Source organism: Myotis brandtii, unplaced genomic scaffold (genome assembly GCF_000412655.1).
Source record: "Myotis brandtii unplaced genomic scaffold, ASM41265v1 scaffold165, whole genome shotgun sequence".
In the NCBI taxonomy this organism is placed as follows: domain Eukaryota; kingdom Metazoa; phylum Chordata; class Mammalia; order Chiroptera; family Vespertilionidae; genus Myotis; species Myotis brandtii.
Window position 1 is genome coordinate 337,216 of NW_005356042.1, and position 21,173 is coordinate 358,388.

General features: G+C 49.3%; 1 protein-coding gene and 1 pseudogene across 1 annotated transcript; both read left to right on the plus strand.

The window, feature by feature from the left end:
• On the plus strand, nucleotides 1-664 carry LOC106725477 (annotated as a pseudogene).
• An 8,337-nt stretch (nucleotides 665-9,001) lies between these two features.
• On the plus strand, nucleotides 9,002-20,944 carry CLIP3 (CAP-GLY domain containing linker protein 3). The gene is made up of 14 exons (XM_005862403.2): nucleotides 9,002-9,155; nucleotides 9,465-9,670; nucleotides 12,716-12,855; nucleotides 12,943-13,036; nucleotides 13,228-13,389; nucleotides 13,786-13,904; nucleotides 14,806-15,042; nucleotides 17,051-17,186; nucleotides 17,339-17,467; nucleotides 18,081-18,224; nucleotides 18,290-18,413; nucleotides 18,606-18,670; nucleotides 19,019-19,091; nucleotides 19,408-20,944. The coding sequence occupies exons 2-14, from the start codon at nucleotides 9,505-9,507 to the stop codon at nucleotides 19,460-19,462; spliced, it is 1,644 nt and encodes a 547-aa protein (XP_005862465.1). The 5' UTR covers nucleotides 9,002-9,155; nucleotides 9,465-9,504; the 3' UTR covers nucleotides 19,463-20,944.
• The last annotated feature ends 229 nt before the right edge of the window (nucleotides 20,945-21,173 follow it).

Below are 21,173 nucleotides of genomic sequence, written 5' to 3' on the forward strand. Positions count from 1 at the left end.
ATGACCAAGAAAAGAAGGAATAAATAACAGTCGTGCCAAAAAAGGTTGAGGCCATGTGCAGCCTATTCGTTGCACCAACTACGCCCGGGGCATGCCCAAGGACAAGGCCATTAAGAAGTTTGTCATGCCCGGCTGGCGTGGCTCAGTGGTTGAGCGTTAACCTATGAACCAGGAGGTCAAGTGTTCGATTTCTGGTCAGGGCACATGCCCGGGTTGCAGGCTCAATCCCCAGTGTGCATCGTACAGGAGGCAGCCGATCAATGATTCTCTCTCATCATTGATGTTTCCATCTCTCTCTCCCTCTCCCTTCCTCTCTGAAATCAATAAAAACATATTTTTAAAAAAGTTTATCATTCGAAACATAGTAGAGGCCGCAGCCGTTAGGGATATCTCCGAAGCGAGTGTCTTCGACGCCTATGTGCTTCCCAAGCTGTGTGTGAAGCTGCATTACTGTGTGAGCTGTGCCATTCACAGTGAGGTAGTCAGGAACCGTTCTCATGAAGCCCGGAAGGACCGAACACCCCCACCCGATTTAGACCTGTGGGTGCTGCCCCACGACCTCCACCAAAGCCCATGTAAGGAGCTGAGTCTTTAAAGAGTGAAGAAAAATTCTCTTGGGGAAAAATAAATGGAAATTGTATTTCAAAAAAAAGAAAAAGAAAAAGAAAAGAAATTCTCATTCTTCAGTGAGAGCTATATGGTTTGTTAAACCCACCTTAGGTTTATATATACAAACAGTAGGTGCTAAATATTTAATGGCCTATGAGAATTGCAGAGAAAATTGCTCATCAAAAAATTTCTATATGTGACACGGCACCAGAGTTAAGTTAGGGTTTTTCAAAATGCTGACACGCCGAGCTCAAAAGGTTCACCATCACTGCCCTAGGGTAACCTTTCCTCCCTTAGAATATCACTGGTCAGCTGGTCATGTAGTTGAGACCCTCTGATCTTTCCTCCCTAGAGATAGCATCTAGGCCTCAGTTATGTTTCAGCTCCAGGCCCAGATAAACAGCAAAAGCAGACAAAAGATACCATGGTTGACTTCAGGAACAGCTGCATTAACTAATGACCCCTTGCCCAGAGCCAATTAAGTGGAGACCACAACCCTGAAAGGCTGTAGCTGGAAAGCTGATGAATAATCTATTGAGATCCTCCTTTGGGACCTCCCGTAAAATCTCCACCCTCAAAAGCCCTTAGGACTGAGGACCCACATGCTCTCCCTCCTGGGAGCACCCCCCTATACTTTTCCCCTCCCTTTCTTACAGCCCCCCAAGCACTTTACCTTTACCTTCCTCTCTTCTAAGTTTCAAGGACCTTTCTTTAGCCTCTGTAACTTGTTTCCTGAGCCCATTTCCTCCACCACTCACTTCCACTTCTGTGACTTCCTAAATAAAATTTCTCTTATAGTTTGAGTCTTGGCTCTGAATTCTTTCCTAGCCAGAACTGAAGTACTGAGGTTGCTGAACCAAGGTCCAGTTGACCCCCCTGGCTACAGAAGGGCATGCGTGTGCAGTATACCATGAGATCGCTGTGGCTTTGCACCTGCTTATGGTATCTTAGCTTTGAACATTCTGATTAAGATTTCCCCTGTTCAGAGGCCTTGGTTATCTGGGGTCTCTGGCATGGTTCCTACAGAGAGTAAGGTCCTACTTTACTGCTTACTCCACTTTTTACTTTTTCACTTAAGCTGATTTGGCTCAGTGGATAGAGCATCAGCCTGCAGACTGAAGGGTCCTGGGTTCAGATATGGTCAGGGGCACATGTCCGGGGTTGTGGACTCCATCCTTGGTGCAGGAGGCAGCCGATCAATGATTCTCATCATTGATGTTTCTATCTCTCCCTCTCCCTTCCTTTCTGAAATCAATTAAAAAAAATGTTAAGTCTCAACTTAAAAAAAAACTTACAGAAAAAGATCATTTATTCAAGAAACTTTCATTCAAACCTTTGAAAAGCATTTGGTAGAGTTTGCAATTCTTTTTACTGCCAATGCATATTTTATTTTATTTTTGCTGAGCTTTATAAGTTCCCCTTATAGATGAGGAAAGATGGCATAAGAAGCGAAGACCTTGTTTGTATTTTAATCTTTCCAAAAATATATCTGGGTAGGCATTATTATCTACATTTAATTGAGACTTAAAGAGGTGAAGTAACTTGCCTGTGACCACAAACTAGTAAATGGTGGAACTCGGGTGGAGGACCAGGTCTGTCTGGCCCCAAACCCATGCCTTTTTGTTTTAATTGAATTTATTGGGGTAACATTGGTTAATAAAATATATAGGTTTCAGGTATACAATTTTATTTTATTTTAATTTTTTAAAAAGACAATCCTGCTGCTAACTTCTGAATTATTTTTTTTAAATATATTTTATTGATTTTTCACAGAGAGGAAGGGAGAGGGATAGAGAGCCGGAAACATCGACAAGAGATAAACATCGATCAGCTGCCTCCTGCACACCCCCTACTGGGGATGTGCCTGCAACCAAGGTACATGCCCTTGACTGGAATTGAACCTGGGACCCTTTAGTCCGCAGGCTGACACTCTATCCACTGAGCCAAACCAGTTAGGGCGATATACAATTTTATAATATATCATCTGTATATTGTATTGTGTATTCACTACCCCAAGTCAAGTCTTCTTACATCACCATTTATCCCCCCTTTACCCTCTTCTACCTCCCCACACCCCTCTTAAATCTTTTTAAAATCTATAACTGCACTCCTGTGAACAGGGAGATCAGGAAGGAGGCAAAAATCCAGCCATAGAGGATGGAAGCTGGATGGGCGGGGCAGCAGAGGTGGGAGAGGCAGGTTGATGCTGGTGTTATCAGTGGGGTGCCTTCTGTGTCCCAACCTGTTACCAGTGGAAGTGGAGTTCTAGTGATTTCACAAGCAAAGGAATTTCCTGAGACTTGCATGGGAGGATGAGTGATGTTTATTTCCATGGAATTAAACTCCTGGGTTTCCAATATCCCATTTCCCTCTGTCCCACCATAGAAAAAGTCCAATCTTATCTTCTGCAGGACAAGAATTAAGGCCACTGTCCAGAGTCTTCACTCCATATTAAAGCACAGTCCAGTCCAGCATCAGGCTAGCTTAGCTTGTGTTCCCAGCTACAGTCTATTACATGTAGGGTCTGCATAGCCTTTCTAAGGCCACAGGACTATGAAGAGATAGGGCGAGTGTGGGTCATGGAGCAAGAGAGTACAATATTGAACAAGAAGCAAGAGCAGAGCACTGGCTGGCATGGCTCAGTGGAGAGTCGGCTCACACACTGGAGGGTCGCAGGTTCAATTCTCGGTCAAGGGCATGTACCTGGGTTGCAGGTTCAATCCCTGGCCCTGGTTGGGGCTCATGCAAGAGGCAACTAATTGATATGTCCCTCTCACATCGATGTTGCATCCTCTCTCTCTCTCTCCCTCCCTCCCTCCTTCCCTTCCTCCCTTCTACTCTCTAAAAACAAATGGAAAAAATATCCTCAGATGAGGAGTAACCAAAAGAAAAAAAAAAAAAAAGAAGAGGCAAGAGAAGAACACGAGCAAGAGAGAGGGAACTCTTTGGGAATTATAACTAGGGACTTAACCAATTAACCCTTCAAGATTTCATGTGCTTGCAGTGGCTTCACCCCACTAGCCAATTATCTTTTTCCTAGGTTAGACTGACAGACAAATGTCACCCTGACTTCACTGCACATGCACCCATCTCCCCCTTTGTTGGATCCCTTTCCCTAGTGATCTGCAGGGAATGGACCAGTGGTTCCCTGGGGAGTATGAAGTTGCAGCTTCCTGGTGAAGCTGCCCAGATGACCATGCTTACAATGTCTGGCCTTCCCTTTGCTTTCTTCTATTATTAACTAGAGGCCCAGTGCACAAAATTCGTGCACCCACAAGGGGGGGGGGGGTCCCTCGGCCCAGCCTGTGCCCTCTTACAGTCCGGGAGCCCTCGGGGAATGTCCGACTGCCGCGGAGGCGAGAGACACTCGCACCACTGCCTCTGCGCTTGCCAGCCGTGAGCCCGGCTTCTGGCTGAGCGGCGCTCCCCCTGTGGGAGCGCACTGACCACCAGGGGGAAGCTCCTGCATTGAGTGTCTTCCCCCTGGTGGTCAGTGCTCATCATCACAACTGGTCGTTCTGTCGTTGGGCAGAAACTAGCCTCAGACATCCCCTGAAGGGTCCCGGATTGCAAGACGGAGCATGGGACGGCCTGGTTGACCCATGCAGCCTGCTGTTTAGTCGTTTGGTCGTCCCTCACTAACCCCCCTGCCGGCCTGGTCATAGGCAGCTATCTTGTGAGGGCGTGAGGGTTAATTTACATCTTACCTCTTTATTATATAGGAATATTAATAAACTAGCTAATCATGGGAGTTGAAACTAGCTTGACTGGGAGTTTAAAAGGTGGAATGGTAGAATGCAATATGGGTAAGAGGAGGCAAAGAGAGCCTGGGGTGGGGGACAAAGGTTTGGAACTGAGGGACCGCTGGGAGTGAGTGTTCTCAGAGAGGGTAGGGTTGGACCTAATATCACTGACCCCACCATCCCATTGAAGGATGGCCCCTGGCTGCAGCACATGGACCACCAGCAGGTAGCACTTCACACCCTCCTGCTTCCAGTGGCACTGAGGTGTGTTGTGTGGACAAAAAATGGGCCATATACTAAATCAGGAAAGCCCAGGGGAGGCCTGTATGGTGGCCTTGCAAACTCAGAGATCTAAAATAACCACATAGGATGGTCTGAAATTAAAACTTTCCCTAACTGCCCTGGCTGGAGTGGCTTAGTTGGTTGAGTGACATCTGGTGCACCAAAAGGCTGTGGGTTTGATTCCTAGTCAGGACACCTACCCAGATTGTGGGTTTGATTCCCCCATTGGGACACATACCAGAGGCAGCTGATCAATGTTTCTCTCTCACATGGATGTTTTGCTCTCTCTAAAATCAATGAAAGAAAAACACATATCCTCAGGTGAGAATTAAAAAACAAAAATTTCCCCTAACTAAAACCAGTTCATGGTGGGTAGTTATGTCCTAAGATGGTATTTTTCCCTAAAAAAGGTCAGTATTCATCTTAACCCTAGCCTGTCTGTTGTCTTTTGCATCTAAGAAAACATACCTGTGGGATATCAAAGTAATTTCCTTCCACCACCTCCCACTCCTCAAAGTGCAACCACCACACCAGAGGACAGACCACAAATCCCCCTCGTTGTTATTATATCATGTTGTTAACTGTTAACTATCCTATACCCACCTGTGTAAAGAAGTATGTGTCTGCCCTGACTGGGTGGCTTAGTTGGTTGGAGCATAATGCTGCACACCAAAAAGGTTGCAGGTTCGATTCCCAGTCAGGGCATGTCCCTAGATTGCAGTTTTGTTCCCTGATTAGGGAGTATATGGGAGGCAACTGATTGATGTTTCTCTCTCTCCCTCTCTCTAAAACAAATATGTCCTTAGGTGAGGATTTAAAAAACAAAATGGTATATGTCTATTTGTTTTCCTTTTCATCCAGTCTCAGAGATTTCCCCACTTTACTTTCTCCTGCCTCCGGAATCTATCACCAATGGATTTGATGTAAACCCCTTACTAGCACACTTCACCTTTGATTCTGATGTATAAAATAAGTGGTAAACTGCCATTTCCCACAACATTTTCTCAGTCCCACTGATACCATTGTAATTAGCTAGTTATTAATAACTAGAGGCCCGGTGCACAAAATTCGTGCACTGGGGGTGGGGGGCAGGGTCCCTCAGCCCGGCCTGTGCCCTCTCACAGTCCAGGAGCCCTCAGGGGATCCTTAGCGGCTCCCACCACCACCGCTGCACTCGCCAGCCATGAGCCAGGCTCCTGGGTGAGCAGCAGTCCCCCTGTGGGAGCGCACTGACACCAGGGGGCAGCTCCTGCATTGAGCGTCTGCCCCCTGGTGGTCAGTGCATGTCATAGCGAGCGGTTGAGCAGCCTTAGCATATCATTAACATGTTATGCTTTGATTGGTTGAACAGACGACTGGACGATCGGACACTAAGCATATTAGGCTTTTATTATATAGGATAGGGAAGAAGCAAAGGGAAGGCCAGACATTATATGCTCGTCATTGGGGAAGCTTCACCAGGAAGCTGCAAGTTCACACTCCCCAGGGAACCACTGGCCCATTCCCCACAGATCACTAGGGGAAAGAGTCCAACAAAGGGGAGATAGACACATATGCAGTGAAGTTGAGATGACTAGGGAAGGTGCCTGTCAATCAAACCTGGGGACAGAGATCACTAGCCAGAGTGGGTGGAGCCACTGCAATATCACAAAAATTTGGGGATAGGCCTAAACAAAGGAAATTGCTCTTTTCTGTTGTTGCTCTTGGCTCTCTTGCATTTGCCCATATGGCCCATAGCCATGTGGACTCCACAAGCAATGGACTAATTGACTGCAATGGGGAAACACAAGCTAAGCTAGCCTGATGCTGGACCAGAATTGGCTCCAACATGGAAAGGAAACTCTGGCCACTGGCTCTGATTTTAGCTCCCCAGCGCCACTGGAAGCAGGAGGGTGCTGAAGCCCCAGTTACACTCTATGACTAGACTAAGGGAAATGGGACTTTGGAAACTCAGGTGTTTGATTCCACACAAATAAAAACCACTTGTTCTCTCATTCGAGCCTCAGAAATTTTTTTCTCAGGATATCACAGGAATTCCACTCCCGTGAACAACAGTGGGGATGAGAAATTCTCCCCACCGGTAACACCTTTTTGTTTCCCTGCAATTATCATCAGTTTTGCTTAAATAAACTCATAAAAATTCTTATAGGTTAGGACGTTTCTTACTTCGGCAGATTCTGTGCTCTCCATCTCCTAGGCACTGCCCACCAAGGTGAGTGCAGGGTGGTCCCATTGTGGAGGCTGACCACCCACCACCCTACCCTCACCTTCCTCACCTGGGAAGTAAACTGTGGAGTCATGTCCTGAGGGAAGTCCTTCAGCTGGAGCTGCAATGTGGCTGCCCTTAGAAGCTTTATGCTTGGGACTGAGCCTGACTCTCAAACCTCCCTCCTGTCCCCAGGCCCAGCCATCCCAGCACCTGGCACTGAAAACCTGGTGGTGTTAGGGCCAGCATTGGATACCCTGAGGGCCCGGCCACCATGTTCCTGAACCCCCTGAGTGTTTTGCTGGCTCCTGCATGGCCTTGCCCTGGAGTCCCCTCTCAGCACCCACAGGCTGGGCTCAGCACTGGGCAGGAGAGAAGGCTGCAGCAACTCCAAGAGTGGCACCAGGAGCAGCGAGGGCTATAGAACAGTGGATGCAGCAGCTACGCATGGAGAGTCAGCTACACAGCATGTGTTTTTGTTTAGGCTAGAGCCCAATATTTAAAAATCAGAACATTTCAGCCTTACCTGGTTTGGCTCAGTGGATAAATCATCAGTCTGTGAACTGAAGGGTCTCGGGTTTGATTCCAGTCAAGGGCACATGCCCAGGTTGCGGGCTCGATCCCCAGTGTGGGGCATGCAGGAGGCAGCCGATCACTGATTCTCTCTCATCACTGATGTTTCTCTCTCTCTCTCTCTCCCTCTCCCTTCCTCTCTTAAACCAATGAAAATATATTAAAAAATGTATTTGCAGGTTCAATCCTCAGTGGGGGAACATGTAGTCGATCTATGTTTTTGCTTTCACACCGATGTTTCTCTCTTCCTCTCTTTCTAAAAATCAATAAAAATCTGTTTTTAAAAATCAAAATCTGATCAGGCTTTTTTTCTGCTTACAACCCCAAGGCCAAGCTTGAGGCCCCAGGGTCTGGCCTTGCCTGGACAAGAGAGGTAGGAGGGGTTCCAGAAAGGAGCCCCCACAGTGCCTCTGAACTAAGGTGTCTCAACCTGACAGCCAGCGGGTTGGACATGGCCCACAGATATTGTTTGACTTCAACAGTGTTTTAAAATAATTTCTGATCTTTCCCAAAGGCTCAGCAGATCTAGCAGCGCTGGGTTAATATCCCCAGTTAGTAGCAGTCAGCTGGAGCTGCAATGTGGCTGCCTTTGGAGGCTTTATGCTTGGGGCTGTGGCCTGAATCATGGTGGGGCACAAGAGGGACATACAGTGGGGCAAGGACAGAGCTCAGACTCAGGCCTGGGGCTCTTCATGAAGCCTTCCAGGGCCCCTGGACTTATTGTCTTTCTCTACTTCCCTGTTCCCACTTGATCCCTGTCTCTCAATCTCATCTTTTTCCACATTTATCTTTGTCCATGTGCTTCCCAATTGCTCTGTCCTCCCATCTATCTCTCCATTTCCCCATGTCTCTCTTCATCTGCATTTTTCTGTGTCCTCCATATCTATGTCCCTGTCTCTCTGCGCCTACATTTCTTCTACCCCCATATCTGTCTCTCCATGTCTCTGTGAGACAGGCCAATAACTGGCTTGATTTCTTGTTCATTGTACACTGCTTCTGAACATCTAATTATTTTTAGTTGTCTAAATAAAATGCCTCTAAAAAAATAATAAATTAATGCATTAATTTAAAAAGATACAGGTTCTGAGAGGGTTGGCAGATCTGTAGCAAGGTAATTAAAAGCCCAGGCTGTCTGTTTTCAAGTCTTCGCTCCAAAACCTACTTGCTGTGTGCCCTTGGGCAAGTGGCTTAACCTCTCTGGGCCTGGTAAGTGCTGTAGAAACTCTGTGATGAGAATGATGATGATGATGATAGAAATCATATCTCTGAGACATCCCGTATAGAGGTCAGATCTCAGATCTCACAGAGAAAACACCCATCACCACCAACACCGCCTTAACTAGCCAGGCTTACAGGAAAGCTCCATCATGAGGATGGGGGGTCAAAAAGCACTGACTCCGCTTTCCCTTTACCCTTGTCTCTGCTTCATATCTCTCTGTCTCCGTGTCTCGCTTCCTTCTTCGTGTTCACCTCTTCTTTCCTTTCTCTCCCCATCCTCCGCGTCAGTCCCCTTCCATCGCTGCGTGCAGCCTTTCCATCAGCGTGAGGAGCCTCCCAGTATCTCCTCCCCCACGCCGGGTCGTAGGTAACAGCGCGCATGCGCCTTCAGCGCCCCTCCCTCTCTACCCCCCATCTACCACCGGCTTTTTTCTCCTTCTCACCCATCACTTCCCCTGAAACTGACACCCCATTACTCCAGTCCCCCCACTCTCAGCTTTCGTCTGCAGCCCTGTTTGCCCAAGGTAAGATGGGTAGAGGGGTGGCCCGCGGAGAAGGGGAGGGGCGAAGCCTCCAGCATCCAGCATCCAGAGATAAACAAACCTGGGGAGGGGGCGGCCTAGACTGAGGGCCCTGACGCGATAGAAGAATGGGAGGCTGGGCCTGCGGGAAGTGGTAGACACTGGGCCCACATGCTAGGGCCCTCTGATGGGTAACGGGCATCCTTATGATGGCTCCAAATCCAGAGCTGGGAATGTGAGGCCCTGGGAGCTTCTGTGAGTTGGGATGCCGGAGCCTGTGGGGTGCCCTCTCTAGCTGACCTCTGCTTCCAGGATTTGCCTGAAGGCCGTCCCCTGAGGGCCACCGAGGATCATGACTAAGACAGATCCTACCCCTATGGCCCCTCCGCTCTTGGACAAGGCGGAAGAAGAGGATGAGGAGGATGAGGAGGTTCCCGAGGCCCCCAGCTCCACCCAGGAGCGCCGACAGAAGCCTGTTGTGCACCCCTCAGCACCTGCCCCCCTCCCCAAGGACTACGGTAACCATCCTCCCACCCCAGAATCTGGCCCGGAGCCTTAGATGGCCAGGGAAGAAGTCTTAGCTGCTGAGTCCTTGTATTCCAAACACAAGGACTCATTCATTCATTCATTGGAGAATGGAATTGGAATAACTCTAAATTGGTTCATGATACATCATTTAGTCATTTAGTCATTCAACAAACATTTGCTGAAAGTCTGCTGTGGACCTGGCTCTGTGCTAGGAGCTGGTAGCACAGCATGGAGCAAGATAGATCCAGTCTTTGCCCTGAGAGAACTCACAGGCCTCTATAATGACCACACAAATAAGTATAATAATATAATATAAATATGTAATTACATGACATGATGAGAAATTGTGCTTGCCAAGAACAGAATACTGCAAGAGTTTGTTAAGACATGGTTTCTCTAAGGAAGTAACGTTTGAGGGAGACCTAAGGATGAGTTGGGGGTTAATCAGGAATGGGTTGGGGGAAATGAAGTCCCAGGAGAGGTGACCATAGGAGGAACTGCAGGAGTGAAGGTTCTGAGGAAGGAGGGTGTGGAGCTCAAAGGGTTCTTCTTGGAGAAACTGAAAGTATCTAATCATCAAGCAATATTTATCTATTGCTACTACTCTGTGACAAGCATTATGTTGGGTGATAGAGATTTAATGGTGAGCAATCTAGGCATGATCCCTTCTCTCAGGAGAGGAGAGACTGAATAATTAACAGATCAATAAACAGGTAAGTTCAGATTGGAGTAAGTGCTATGAAAGAAATAAAAGATAGAAATAAATGGAGCCCTAGCCAGTTTGACTCAATGCATAGAGTATCAGCCCATGGACTGAAGGGTCCCAGGTTAGATTCCCATCAAGGGCACGTACCACGGTTGCAGGCTCAATCCCTGGTCTGTGTCTTCCTCACATCGATGTTTCTCTCTGTGTCTCTTCCCCCTCCCTTCCACTCTCTCTAAAAATCAATGGGAAAATATCCTTGGGTGAGAATTAACAAAACAAAACAAAAATAAATAAAATAAAAAAGAAAATAGAGAATGGCTAGAGGGAAGCAACTTGAGACAGAGAGGTCAGGGTGGGTCTTGCTGTTGAGGTAGCATTTAGGCTGAGACCCAGAGCATGAGGAGAATCAGTGGAGAAAGAGAGTTCCAGTCAGAGAGCAGCAAGTGCAGAGCCCTGGGTGTGGAACAGGACTGAGTTTGGAACAGAAAGCAGCTCATGGAGCTGCAGCTGGGGCGTAATCAGTTGAGGTGAGAGGTTGGCAATGGGGCTTAAAGGCCATGGTGAAGACTTTGGATATATTCTAAGTGTGATTGGGAGAGAGCATTTGAGGGATTGTTTAAAAGCAGAGAAGTGATGGGTCTCATATGTTTAAAAGGTAGAGAGGGTGGAGCTCAGCTGGAGTTGGATATAAGGAGCTTTTAGAAGACATTGGCTGTGAGGGTCAGAAACTAGTGGGACATATCACCCACTAGAGGTGGATCAGAGAGGCAACAAGTTAACCTCAGTTTGGTAGAAAAATAAGGAAGTTATCTGGATGTCTGGGCAGGGGGTCCACCCCAGGAAACTGGAAAATCTCCTTTGGAAATGCAGCTGGATATGGCCAGGGCCTTTGGCCTGGTGGGAAGTGAGAGGGTCTGGGCTGAAAACAAGCAGGATTGGTCACAGAAGGTGAAGGAATCTGGAAATGTGGTCTAGGACAGAGAGAGAGCTAAGGTGGATTCCAAGAGGAACTCATGTATTTGTTTATTAAATTTGTACATTAATTCAGCAGAGATTGACTGAACACCTACTCTGTGCCAGGTTTTGTGCTGGACTTTGGGGATAAAGGGGTGGATGGGTAGGGGGACCATGGCAGATTGGAACATAGCACTTATATCCTAATGAGGGAGACTAGTGAGAAAGTAAGAAAGAAGAAAAAAGAGAAGAAGAGGAAAAGAGGGAGGGAGGTGTAAACAAGTTGAGTAGTGATATGTGCTGTGATTAAAGAAATAAAAAAGGGTAGAAGATGGAGAAGGGCAGAAGTGCTGATTTCGACAGGGTGGTTGGGGAGGCCTCTCTGAAGAGGTGACATTTGAGCAAAGACCTGCAAAGCCTTGAGAAGATCTGAAAGAAGGCTGCCCCAGATAAGAAAAACAGCAAATGCAAAGTCCCTAAGACAGGAATTTGCCTGGTGTGTTGGAAGGACAGGAGGCCAGTGTGGATGCAGGGGAAGTTGAGAATAGAAAACAGACAGGCCAGTTTGTGCAGGACCTGTAGGCAGAGGGAAGGATGTGGTCTATATTCTGAATGTGATGGGAGCCAGGTCAGGATTCTAAGCCAAAGAGTGATGTTTTATGACTGGGATTTTAACAGAAGCACACAGGCTGATTCCTGGAGACACTTTCTATGCTGCACTTCTCTGGGCTCTACATCATCTGATGTTTCATTTACTCACTCAACATGTACTGAGTTTCTTCCATGTACTAGGTCCTAAGCTGGGTGCTGAGGTTACTACAGAGAGCAGTACGCATCAGTCTAATAGGGGAGGTGGAAGTTCCTCTGGGCACCACCCCGGCTGGCCACAGATTGGGTCCTAACCATGCATACATTTTATGTGGACTGCACAGCATTTGAAAACTTGGGGAGATTTTTCTTAAAAACTAGGATTTCTGTTTTAAATTATTATTATTTTTTATTTTTTTTACTCTAGAAATTTGTCCAAACTGTCCCCATGCTCTGTCAGGGCAACAGTGCACTAGCAACCTCCGTGGGCACGCAGACTTGAGGGTGCTACACTCCTTATCACACTCTTGTTCAAGAGGTGGTGTTTGCTGCTCCATTGGAATTGCTCAGTCTTCCAGTTTTGTAAGACATAGTGGGCATCCAGATTTTTATGTGAAACCTCCTGACTTTGAAACCTCATGCTGGCCACATGGAATATGCCTGTGGCCTATGCACCACTACTTTGAGACCCTGCCTTAGGGAGGGTCTTAAAGGCAAAACCCTAAAGCTCCTCTGGAAGGAGGGGGTCAGCTTGCCTTGGATGACTTTAGACCTCTCACCACTTCAGCTTTCACCTTCTTCGACCCCAATGACCCGGCATGCCAGGAGATTCTGTTTGACCCGCAGACCACCATCCCTGAGCTGTTTGCCATTGTGCGCCAGTGGGTGCCCCAAGTACAACACAAGATTGATGTCATTGGCAATGAGGTAAGAACACTGGGGAAGCCAAGGAGGGAGAGGATGGGGATCCCTTGCATGTTTCGGGAACCTTCCCTGGTCCTCTGGTACTCCCAGATTCTGCGTCGAGGCTGCCATGTGAATGATCGTGATGGGCTGACCGACATGACACTGCTTCATTATGCCTGCAAGGCTGGGGCCCATGGAGTCGGTGAGTGTCCAAACCCCAAACCACATGCCCCAAAACCTAGGCCCTCAGACCCGACACCTTCAAAACCACCCAGAACTCTGGTCCTCAGATCCCCATCCTAAACCCGCAGCCTAAGATCCCAAATTGCCCTCCCTGAGGCCCAGGAAGTTCCTCATGCCCTGGACCCATGACTGACCCGGGCTGTCATGCAGGGGACCCTGCTGCGGCAGTGCGCCTCTCACAGCAGCTGCTGGCGCTGGGCGCAGACGTGACCCTGCGCAGCCGCTGGACCAACATGAACGCACTGCACTACGCAGCCTATTTTGATGTGCCCGACCTCGTGCGTGTGCTGCTGAAGGGTGCTCGGCCTCGAGGTGAGGGGCGAAGTCCAGGCTGGGGTGGGAGGCCAGGACCCAGTGAAAGAAGAGGCCCTGGAAGCAGAGGGAGGGTGCCCAGGGTTTTGGGGATGGGGATGTGGTATGAAGAAGGAGAGATGCCAAATGATGGGGCCAAACTAAGCCCTGGCTTGGCAGGAAGGGGGCACTAAACTGAGGAGATAGTAGGAGGCTGGAGACTAGAGGCATTAGAGATGGGGTTCAGTGGTTCACTACCCCAGGACAGGGCTGGACCTCGCAGGGAGGGGCCGGTTTTATGGAAGGCACTGGGGCTGGGAGGTTAGCAGCCTGTTAAGAGATGGAGGCTGGAAGGTAGGGGGATACCTAGAGTGTCGAAAACACTTACCAAGATCTCTCCTCTCGCCCACCTCCCAGTGGTGAACTCCACGTGCAGTGACTTCAACCATGGCTCAGCCCTACACATCGCTGCCTCTAACCTGTGCCTGGGTGCAGCCAAATGTTTGCTGGAGCATGGTGCCAACCCGGCGCTGCGGGTACTGCCACCTTGGCTCAGCACTTTTATCTTCCTTCTCTTTCCTCCCCCATTCCTTTCCAGGCCAGCAGGCCTCTGCAGAAGATGAGGGGGGCCCTGACCACCTGCATCTCTGGAAGCTCTCAAAACATTACAAAGATCATCTGTACCTTCAACAAATGACATAATAGCTGACATTTAGTTAGTGTTCATGATATGTCAGGTGAACTGTATTAGGAGCACTGTTTTACAATGGGGAAACTGAGGCAGGGTCACCCAGCAAGGACTTCTTTCAGTCCTGGCTGATGTTGTGGCCTTATGTAGACAGTATTTAGAGATCACGAAGAAAGTCGAATGAGACTCGGTGAATGAGAGGGTTGGGCCCAGCATAAGCCCTCAATATGATCTTTGACCCCAACCCATCCATTTCTAGGTCCTATCTTTAATATGAGTTACTCTGCAGCATCCCAGGAACAGATATCTTGGGTTGACACCTGCACCCCTGAGGTCTTGCCTCACCTCCTTCCCCATTGGCTCAGTTGGACCACTGACTCAGTATTATAGGAGCCCATTTTCAGTGTTCATTCCTCACATGGCCCCATTCCTGGCCTGGGGTCTCTGGGGGCATGGCCTCCCTAAAGGCGTGACCTACAACACTTGACCATAACCTTCAGTCCCTAGCAGCTCCACCCCTAGTCCCTCTCCCAATTACTTGACATCCCTAGCCTGAGATCTCATGGGTGGATTTCCCTGGAACATGGTCTGTACCTTAATGTCCCACCCCTTCTTAGTCCCATGTTGACCCAAAGTGTGACCTAGTCCCACCTCTGTTTCACCTAGACCCAGGGTCTTGGGGCATGGGTTCAGTGGGGGTGCAGCCAGTACCACTGAGTCCTCGTCCCTATCTTTCCATTGGTCCTCAGAACCGAAAGGGACAGGTGCCAGCAGAGGTGGTCCCAGACCCCATGGACATGACCCTGGACAAGGCAGAGGCAGCACTGGTGGCCAAGGAGCTACGAACACTGCTGGAGGAGGCCGTGCCACTCTCCTGCGCCCTCCCCAAGGTCACGCTACCCAACTACGACAATGTTCCAGGCAATCTCATGCTCAGCACATTGGGCCTGCGCCTGGGAGACCGCGTGCTGCTGGATGGCCAGAAGGTCAGGGACTAGACCGGGTAGGGAAGGGCAGGACTCAGCCCTCACCCCTCAGGACTGGGTCATTGGGCAGTGTGCAGACTTTCCCTTTGTTGACCCACCCTCTGATTCACATTTATTTCACCTAACAGTTGTTCTGTGAGTGCCTCTTTTGTGCCCCAACCTGGGTTGAGGTCTCAGTTCAGTGGGAAACAGATCCATCAACTGCCAGTGATAGTCCAGAGTAGTGGTGGCTGTCATGGGGAAGCACAATCAGAGTGGTCAGTGAAGCTCTGCTCCATCTGGGTCCCCTGAGCTTCTTGGTCTCCAGTCAGGGCCCACCTCTGCTCCCAGAGTAGTCAGTACTTTGGAAGAACAGTCAGGGGTGTGGCACGAGATGTACCTACTTGAGGATGAGGAGTGAGCTAGGAGAAGAGGGTCTCAGGTAGGGGGAGCAGATAAAAAGGTCCAGAGAACAGAGAGAATCTTCGTCCAGGCATTCCAACTTTGATTCATTTACTGGTGTCCCTTAGGCTCCATGCTGGACCAAGCCCATTCTTGGGGATAAAGGGCTATGTCAGGATCTTCATTTCTAATGAAAGAGAGTCAATAAAGTAAACCATAGTTAAGATCAATTCTGGTGGCAACGAGGGCTTTGGGAACCATTCAATGCTTGGATTTAGTAAGTTGTCCCTGGGTGAGGGTAGAGGTGGTTTTAGCTGGGTGTTCTAAGAGGACTTCTCTGAGGAGGTGATGTATGAGCTGAGATGGGAAAGAACTCACCCTGTGAAAATATGAAGACAGAGCACACAGCAGGTACAGAGGCCCTGCTAAACAGGATGGAAGATGAGGTGGAGAGGTCAGCAGGGGCTGATCATACCAGATCTCCATGCCACTGGAAGGAATCTGGATTTTATTTCTTGAGAAAGCATAGGAGTTACATTTTGTTCCCTATCTTTTTGTATGCACCAGTCCCATCCGGAAAGCTATGTGTGATCTAGTTAAATTCATGTGACAATTCTGAAAACAGGATGAGTTACTCTTCCCATCTTACAACCTAGAAGACTCTAGGAAGCTTAGAGAGGTGAAACCCTTTGTCTGAGGACATGCAATAACCATCCCTGCCCCTAAGAAAATCAGCATAACACAGTAGTTATGAGCTTAGGCTCAGGGATTTACTCAGGCAAATCTTACCAACTCTGGGGCTTGGGGCAGTGATTCTGCCTCGTTGGGCATCAGTTGCTCCATCTGTACAAAAGAGCTAATAACAGTACCCATGTCAGGGGGTAGTATGAGGTTTAAATTAGTTAAAATGTCTAAATTCCTTTAGGGCTTGGTGCATCTAAGTGCTCTCTGTGTGCCAGGTACTGCTCAGATCCCACTAACCCTCCAAAGTGGCACTTTTTATTAGCCCATCCTCTAGACAAGAACTGAGGCTTAGGTAAAGGAGCCTCATGCTATTATAATAACCACACTCCCTGCAACTAAGCAATTTGACATATATTAAAAGTGTTTCAACCAGACAAAGCCTAGGAGGTGGACTGTTATCTCAATTTTCCAGATGAAACTGACCCAGGAGGTCCCAGGACCAAAGTTACATGATAATAGTCGTCAACACTCACTAATCCCTTACTCAGCACCTGGCCGATCTGAGAGCTTTAAATGTTACTGTAACTATGCTGTCCAATGAAGTAATCACAAGGCACGCGTGGCTATTAAGCACTTGAAATGTGGCTGGTGTAATTAATTTAATTTTAGTTAAATTGTCATATATTGGCTAGTGGCTATTTATTGCATTGAACAGGGCAGCTCTATAACAATCCTATAGGGTGGGCACAGTTTCTGTTCCTATTTTGCAGATGAGCACGTTAAGGCACAGTGAGGTTATGTCATATGGCCAGTAAATGGTGATGTCTGAGCTGAGATTTGAGTCTGGGGCTCCCTCATCTCCCTCACCACACTGCCTGTGAGCCAGTGATCTATCATAGCCTCCTAAGGCCTCCCCAAGCCACATCCTCCCTTGTTTTTCCAGACGGGCACACTGCGGTTCTGCGGGACCACGGAGTTCGCCAGTGGCCAGTGGGTGGGCGTGGAGCTGGACGAACCTGAGGGCAAGAATGATGGCAGTGTTGGTGGTGTCCGGTACTTCATCTGCCCTCCCAAGCAGGGTCAGTCCCACCGGGGGCCCAAAAGGAGTGGTGGGTGGGGTCCACTCAGTAGTTCTGTGGCTGACTGGGTAATGGGGGTTGGAGGGTGATATTGGGGTAGAGGCATAGCGCAGAGACTTGGACAACTCCCAGCCCAGGCTCTATCCCTCCAGGTCTCTTTGCCTCTGTGTCCAAGATCTCCAAAGCAGCGGACGCACCCCCTTCATCTGTCACCTCCACACCTCGCACTCCCCGGATGGACTTCTCCCGCGTCACTGGCAAAGGCCGAAGGGAACACAAAGGTCAGAGGGGGAGCTCGAGGTGTGAGGAGAGCCAGTCTTGGAGATAATCTGTGGGTAGCCCAGCTTCTATGACTCAGTTTCTCCTCAGGTCCAAACTCCCTAATTTTAGAGGATGACCTTTAGTTCTTTTCTTAATTTTTAATTTTTTTTATTGATTTCAGAGAGAAAAAGTGAGGGAGAGAAAGACAGAAACATCAATGATGAGAAAGAATCATTGATCAGCTGCCTCCTGTATACCCTCTACTAGGGATCTAGCATGCAACCTGGGCATGTGCCCTGATGGGGAATCGAACCATGACCTCCTGGTTCATAGGTCGACGCTCAACCACTGAGTCATGCCGGCGGGGCTGGGTTCCTGACTTCTGTGACTGGTTTTTTCTATTGGCCCAAATATCCTCAGCTTTGAGAAAGGATTTTGGGATCCTCCCAGTTCTTAACTTGGCTGGGACTGTTTCCCTCCACACCAAAGCCCTGCAGTTCTAGGGAAGGCTCTGGAGTTCCTGATTAGAGCCAGAACAGAATTTCTGCCTTGGGGCTTTCTGGTGCCCTGGGGTCCCCAGGGCTGGTGCCTGGAGCCCCATCCTACCCTCACCCCTGTACCCTCTACCCCCAGGCAAGAAGAAGCCCCCATCATCCCCATCTCTGGGCAACCTGCAGCAGCGAGAGGGAGCCAAGGCTGCGGTTGGAGACCAAGTCCTTGTAGCAGGCCAGAAGCAAGGGGTTGTGCGCTTCTACGGGAAGACAGACTTTGCCCCAGGTGAGGATGGGGATCTGGGCTGGGAGACAGGCAGGGCCTCAAGGTCTGACACTCTTCTGCTTCAGGTTACTGGTATGGAATTGAGCTAGACCAGCCCACGGGCAAGCATGATGGCTCTGTCTTTGGTGTCCGGTACTTCACCTGCTCCCCAAAGCATGGAGTCTTTGCACCAGCATCCCGAATCCAGAGGTGAGCCCAATTCAAAGTATCACCCAGGACCCTGATTCCCTCTTCAGTTGTCTCCTCCTCTTGGACTAGCAGGACAGTGTGGATACCCACCCCCACACCTGAGCTCTTTCCGCATGGGCCCCCGACCCCCATCCCCAGGTCAGACCCTGGCTTCTGAGGCTCTGACTCCTCCCACTCTTCATATCTCCCCAGGATTGGTGGATCCACTGACCCCCCTGGGGACAATGTCGGAGCCAAAAAAGTACATCAAGTGACAAGTGAGTTGGGGACTGGAGTGTGGGGAGGAGGGTTTGGGGACAGGAGGAAGGGTCATGCTAGTGACAGATTCTCCAGTATTAAACTGGGAACAGAGTCCAGGAAAATGATGAAACAGGACCCCCAAGAAGATAGGTGCTATGGGATATGGGGATGTTAACAACAAGCTCTGGGCAGGCACTGGAGACATGGGTAGGTATTGGAGGACACAGAATATTATTGACAAAAAAGGTTCAGATGGATATTGGGAATGTGGGGTCCAGGAGTCTGGGTGGGTAGAGTCTGGGTGGGTATTGAGGACACAAGTGGGTCTATCATCCCCTCACCTGAGACCTTGCCCTCCCCTTCAGTGACACAGCCCAAACGCACCTTTACAACAGTCCGGACCCCAAAGGACATCGCATCAGAGAACTCAATCTCCAGGTGCGTAGCCAGGCCATTGGACACAGGGGTCTGGGGCTCTGGTTGGGGCCAGAAATAGAGGTTAGGAAAACTTGTGACTAGTCAGCTTACCGAGAAACGGTCTTTAGGGAGTGAGGCCCTGCACTAAATTCTGGAGACTTCAACTTTTAAGGGACACTTAGGGGAGGCAGAACACTTTCCACAGGAGCCTGGGAAGGCACAGCCAAACAGGCAGAGGCAGAATCCAGCAAGGCCAAACATTTGGGGAAGAGCTGAGGGAGACAGACCCAGATGTTCCCATCCATACATTAAGGAGTGACATGGTTCTCCTTTCCAGATTGCTCTTCTGCTGCTGGTTTCCTTGGATGCTGAGGGCGGAGATGCAGTCTTAGAGGCCCTGGACACCTGACAAAGAGACAGCCCCTCTAGCATCTCCTGACACAAGGAGCCCCCAGGTCACCCTGAGATAGATATTCCCAATAACACATCCAGACTAGAGATCCCCATTAGCCAGCCCTTATTAATCACTGAGGCCCCATCATTAACAGATTCCCCCATGGTAAATGCCCAAATACAGATCCCATGTTACCCAGAAAGATTTCTTGAGTGTAGCTCCTTCAGGTTAGTCCCTATCCTCAACCACTCAGAGCAGGACTCCCAATAATAGATTTCCACATCACCCCAAATGGTGACCTTCTCCACATAATGCTCCACAGCAGAACATTCCTCAGTCACTCATCCCAGAACTCTCCCCCATTAAAAAAGATCCCATCAAATCCCCTTGAAATAAACACAGGTCACGCTTCCAGAGCTGCAGTTACAGACCTTTATGTCACTATGTTACATTTAACATCAGTCCCCTCAAGATGTGATTCCCCATAGTTACCCCAAAACCCTTATACTGCAATCAGAGACCGCCCCCTCCATTTACAAAGACCCCTGCTCTTACCCCTGAAGAAGAGACACATTAACCAGGCCACTGACACCTCCAATTTACAGATACCAAAATAGTCCTGGAAGTACTAATTACAGGACCCCCAAGTGTTCCTAACCTCTGCACCCTCAAGAATCCCCCAGTGCCTTGTATGAAGCCCACCCAACATGGCCCACAGCCCCTCTGCTGGCCAGATTTCCAGAAAATTCTCTATTTTTAAAGTAATGACTTTCCCTTTTGAGGGAACCCAAAATTTGGAGCCCCCATGTTGAGACTGGGGATCCCAAACTCCCATGTGCCCCCAAGTCCTACAGCCTTCTAGAATACCCCAAAGCCCTAATTTCCAGGACCCCCAAACCATGGGATCCCCAAATTCCCAGGGAGTCCTAAATGTAAAAATCCAATCCCAAGCCCCCAGGAAACCCCAATCATGGACGTCCTTGTGCCTGGAATGGAGGAGACTGCAGTCAGGTCATGCATCCCAGGCTACCATGGCAACTTAAGCCCTATTCATAGGCACTAGGAGACCCCAAACAGTTATGCTCATCCCTGAAAACTAGAGGACTTCAATGCCCTGAGTCATGGATCTCAAGACGCCAAATTCCAAGAGTCCCAGCCCCCAAAGAACCCCAAATCCTAAAGCCTCCATCTCATACATGAAGGGCACCCCAAGGCCTTGAGGGGATCCCAAATCCTGGAGCCCCCATTTCAATCCACGTTCTGGTCATAGGTCCAAAACACCAAATCTGAGTCACTGACCCTAAATGACGTCACAGCACCCAGGCCAGACTAGCAGCGTGAGGGAGACCCTGAAGGCCCAGGGAGTCCAGGACGGACCTGGGGGCCTCACTACCAAGGACAGCTCAGACTACCCCTTAACTGCATGTCCCAGAACTCAGCATGACCCCTCTGCCCCCTTCAATAAAGACGTTTCTATGGCTTCGGTGTGTCGGACCTGAGTCTGGGGATTACAGCCCTACCCCTGCACCGCTGCTGGGGGAGGACGAGAGAGGAAGTCCTTCCTTCAATCTCGCCTCCCCGCAGCCTGGGCACAGGACGATCTAGTCCGCGGGGAGTCCTAAGAGTCCCATCTTCATCCTGTGGTCGCCACGGCTGCCCCTCCCATCTGGGCCCACTCCAGCGTGGACAGGTTCGGTTCTGGAGCTGAT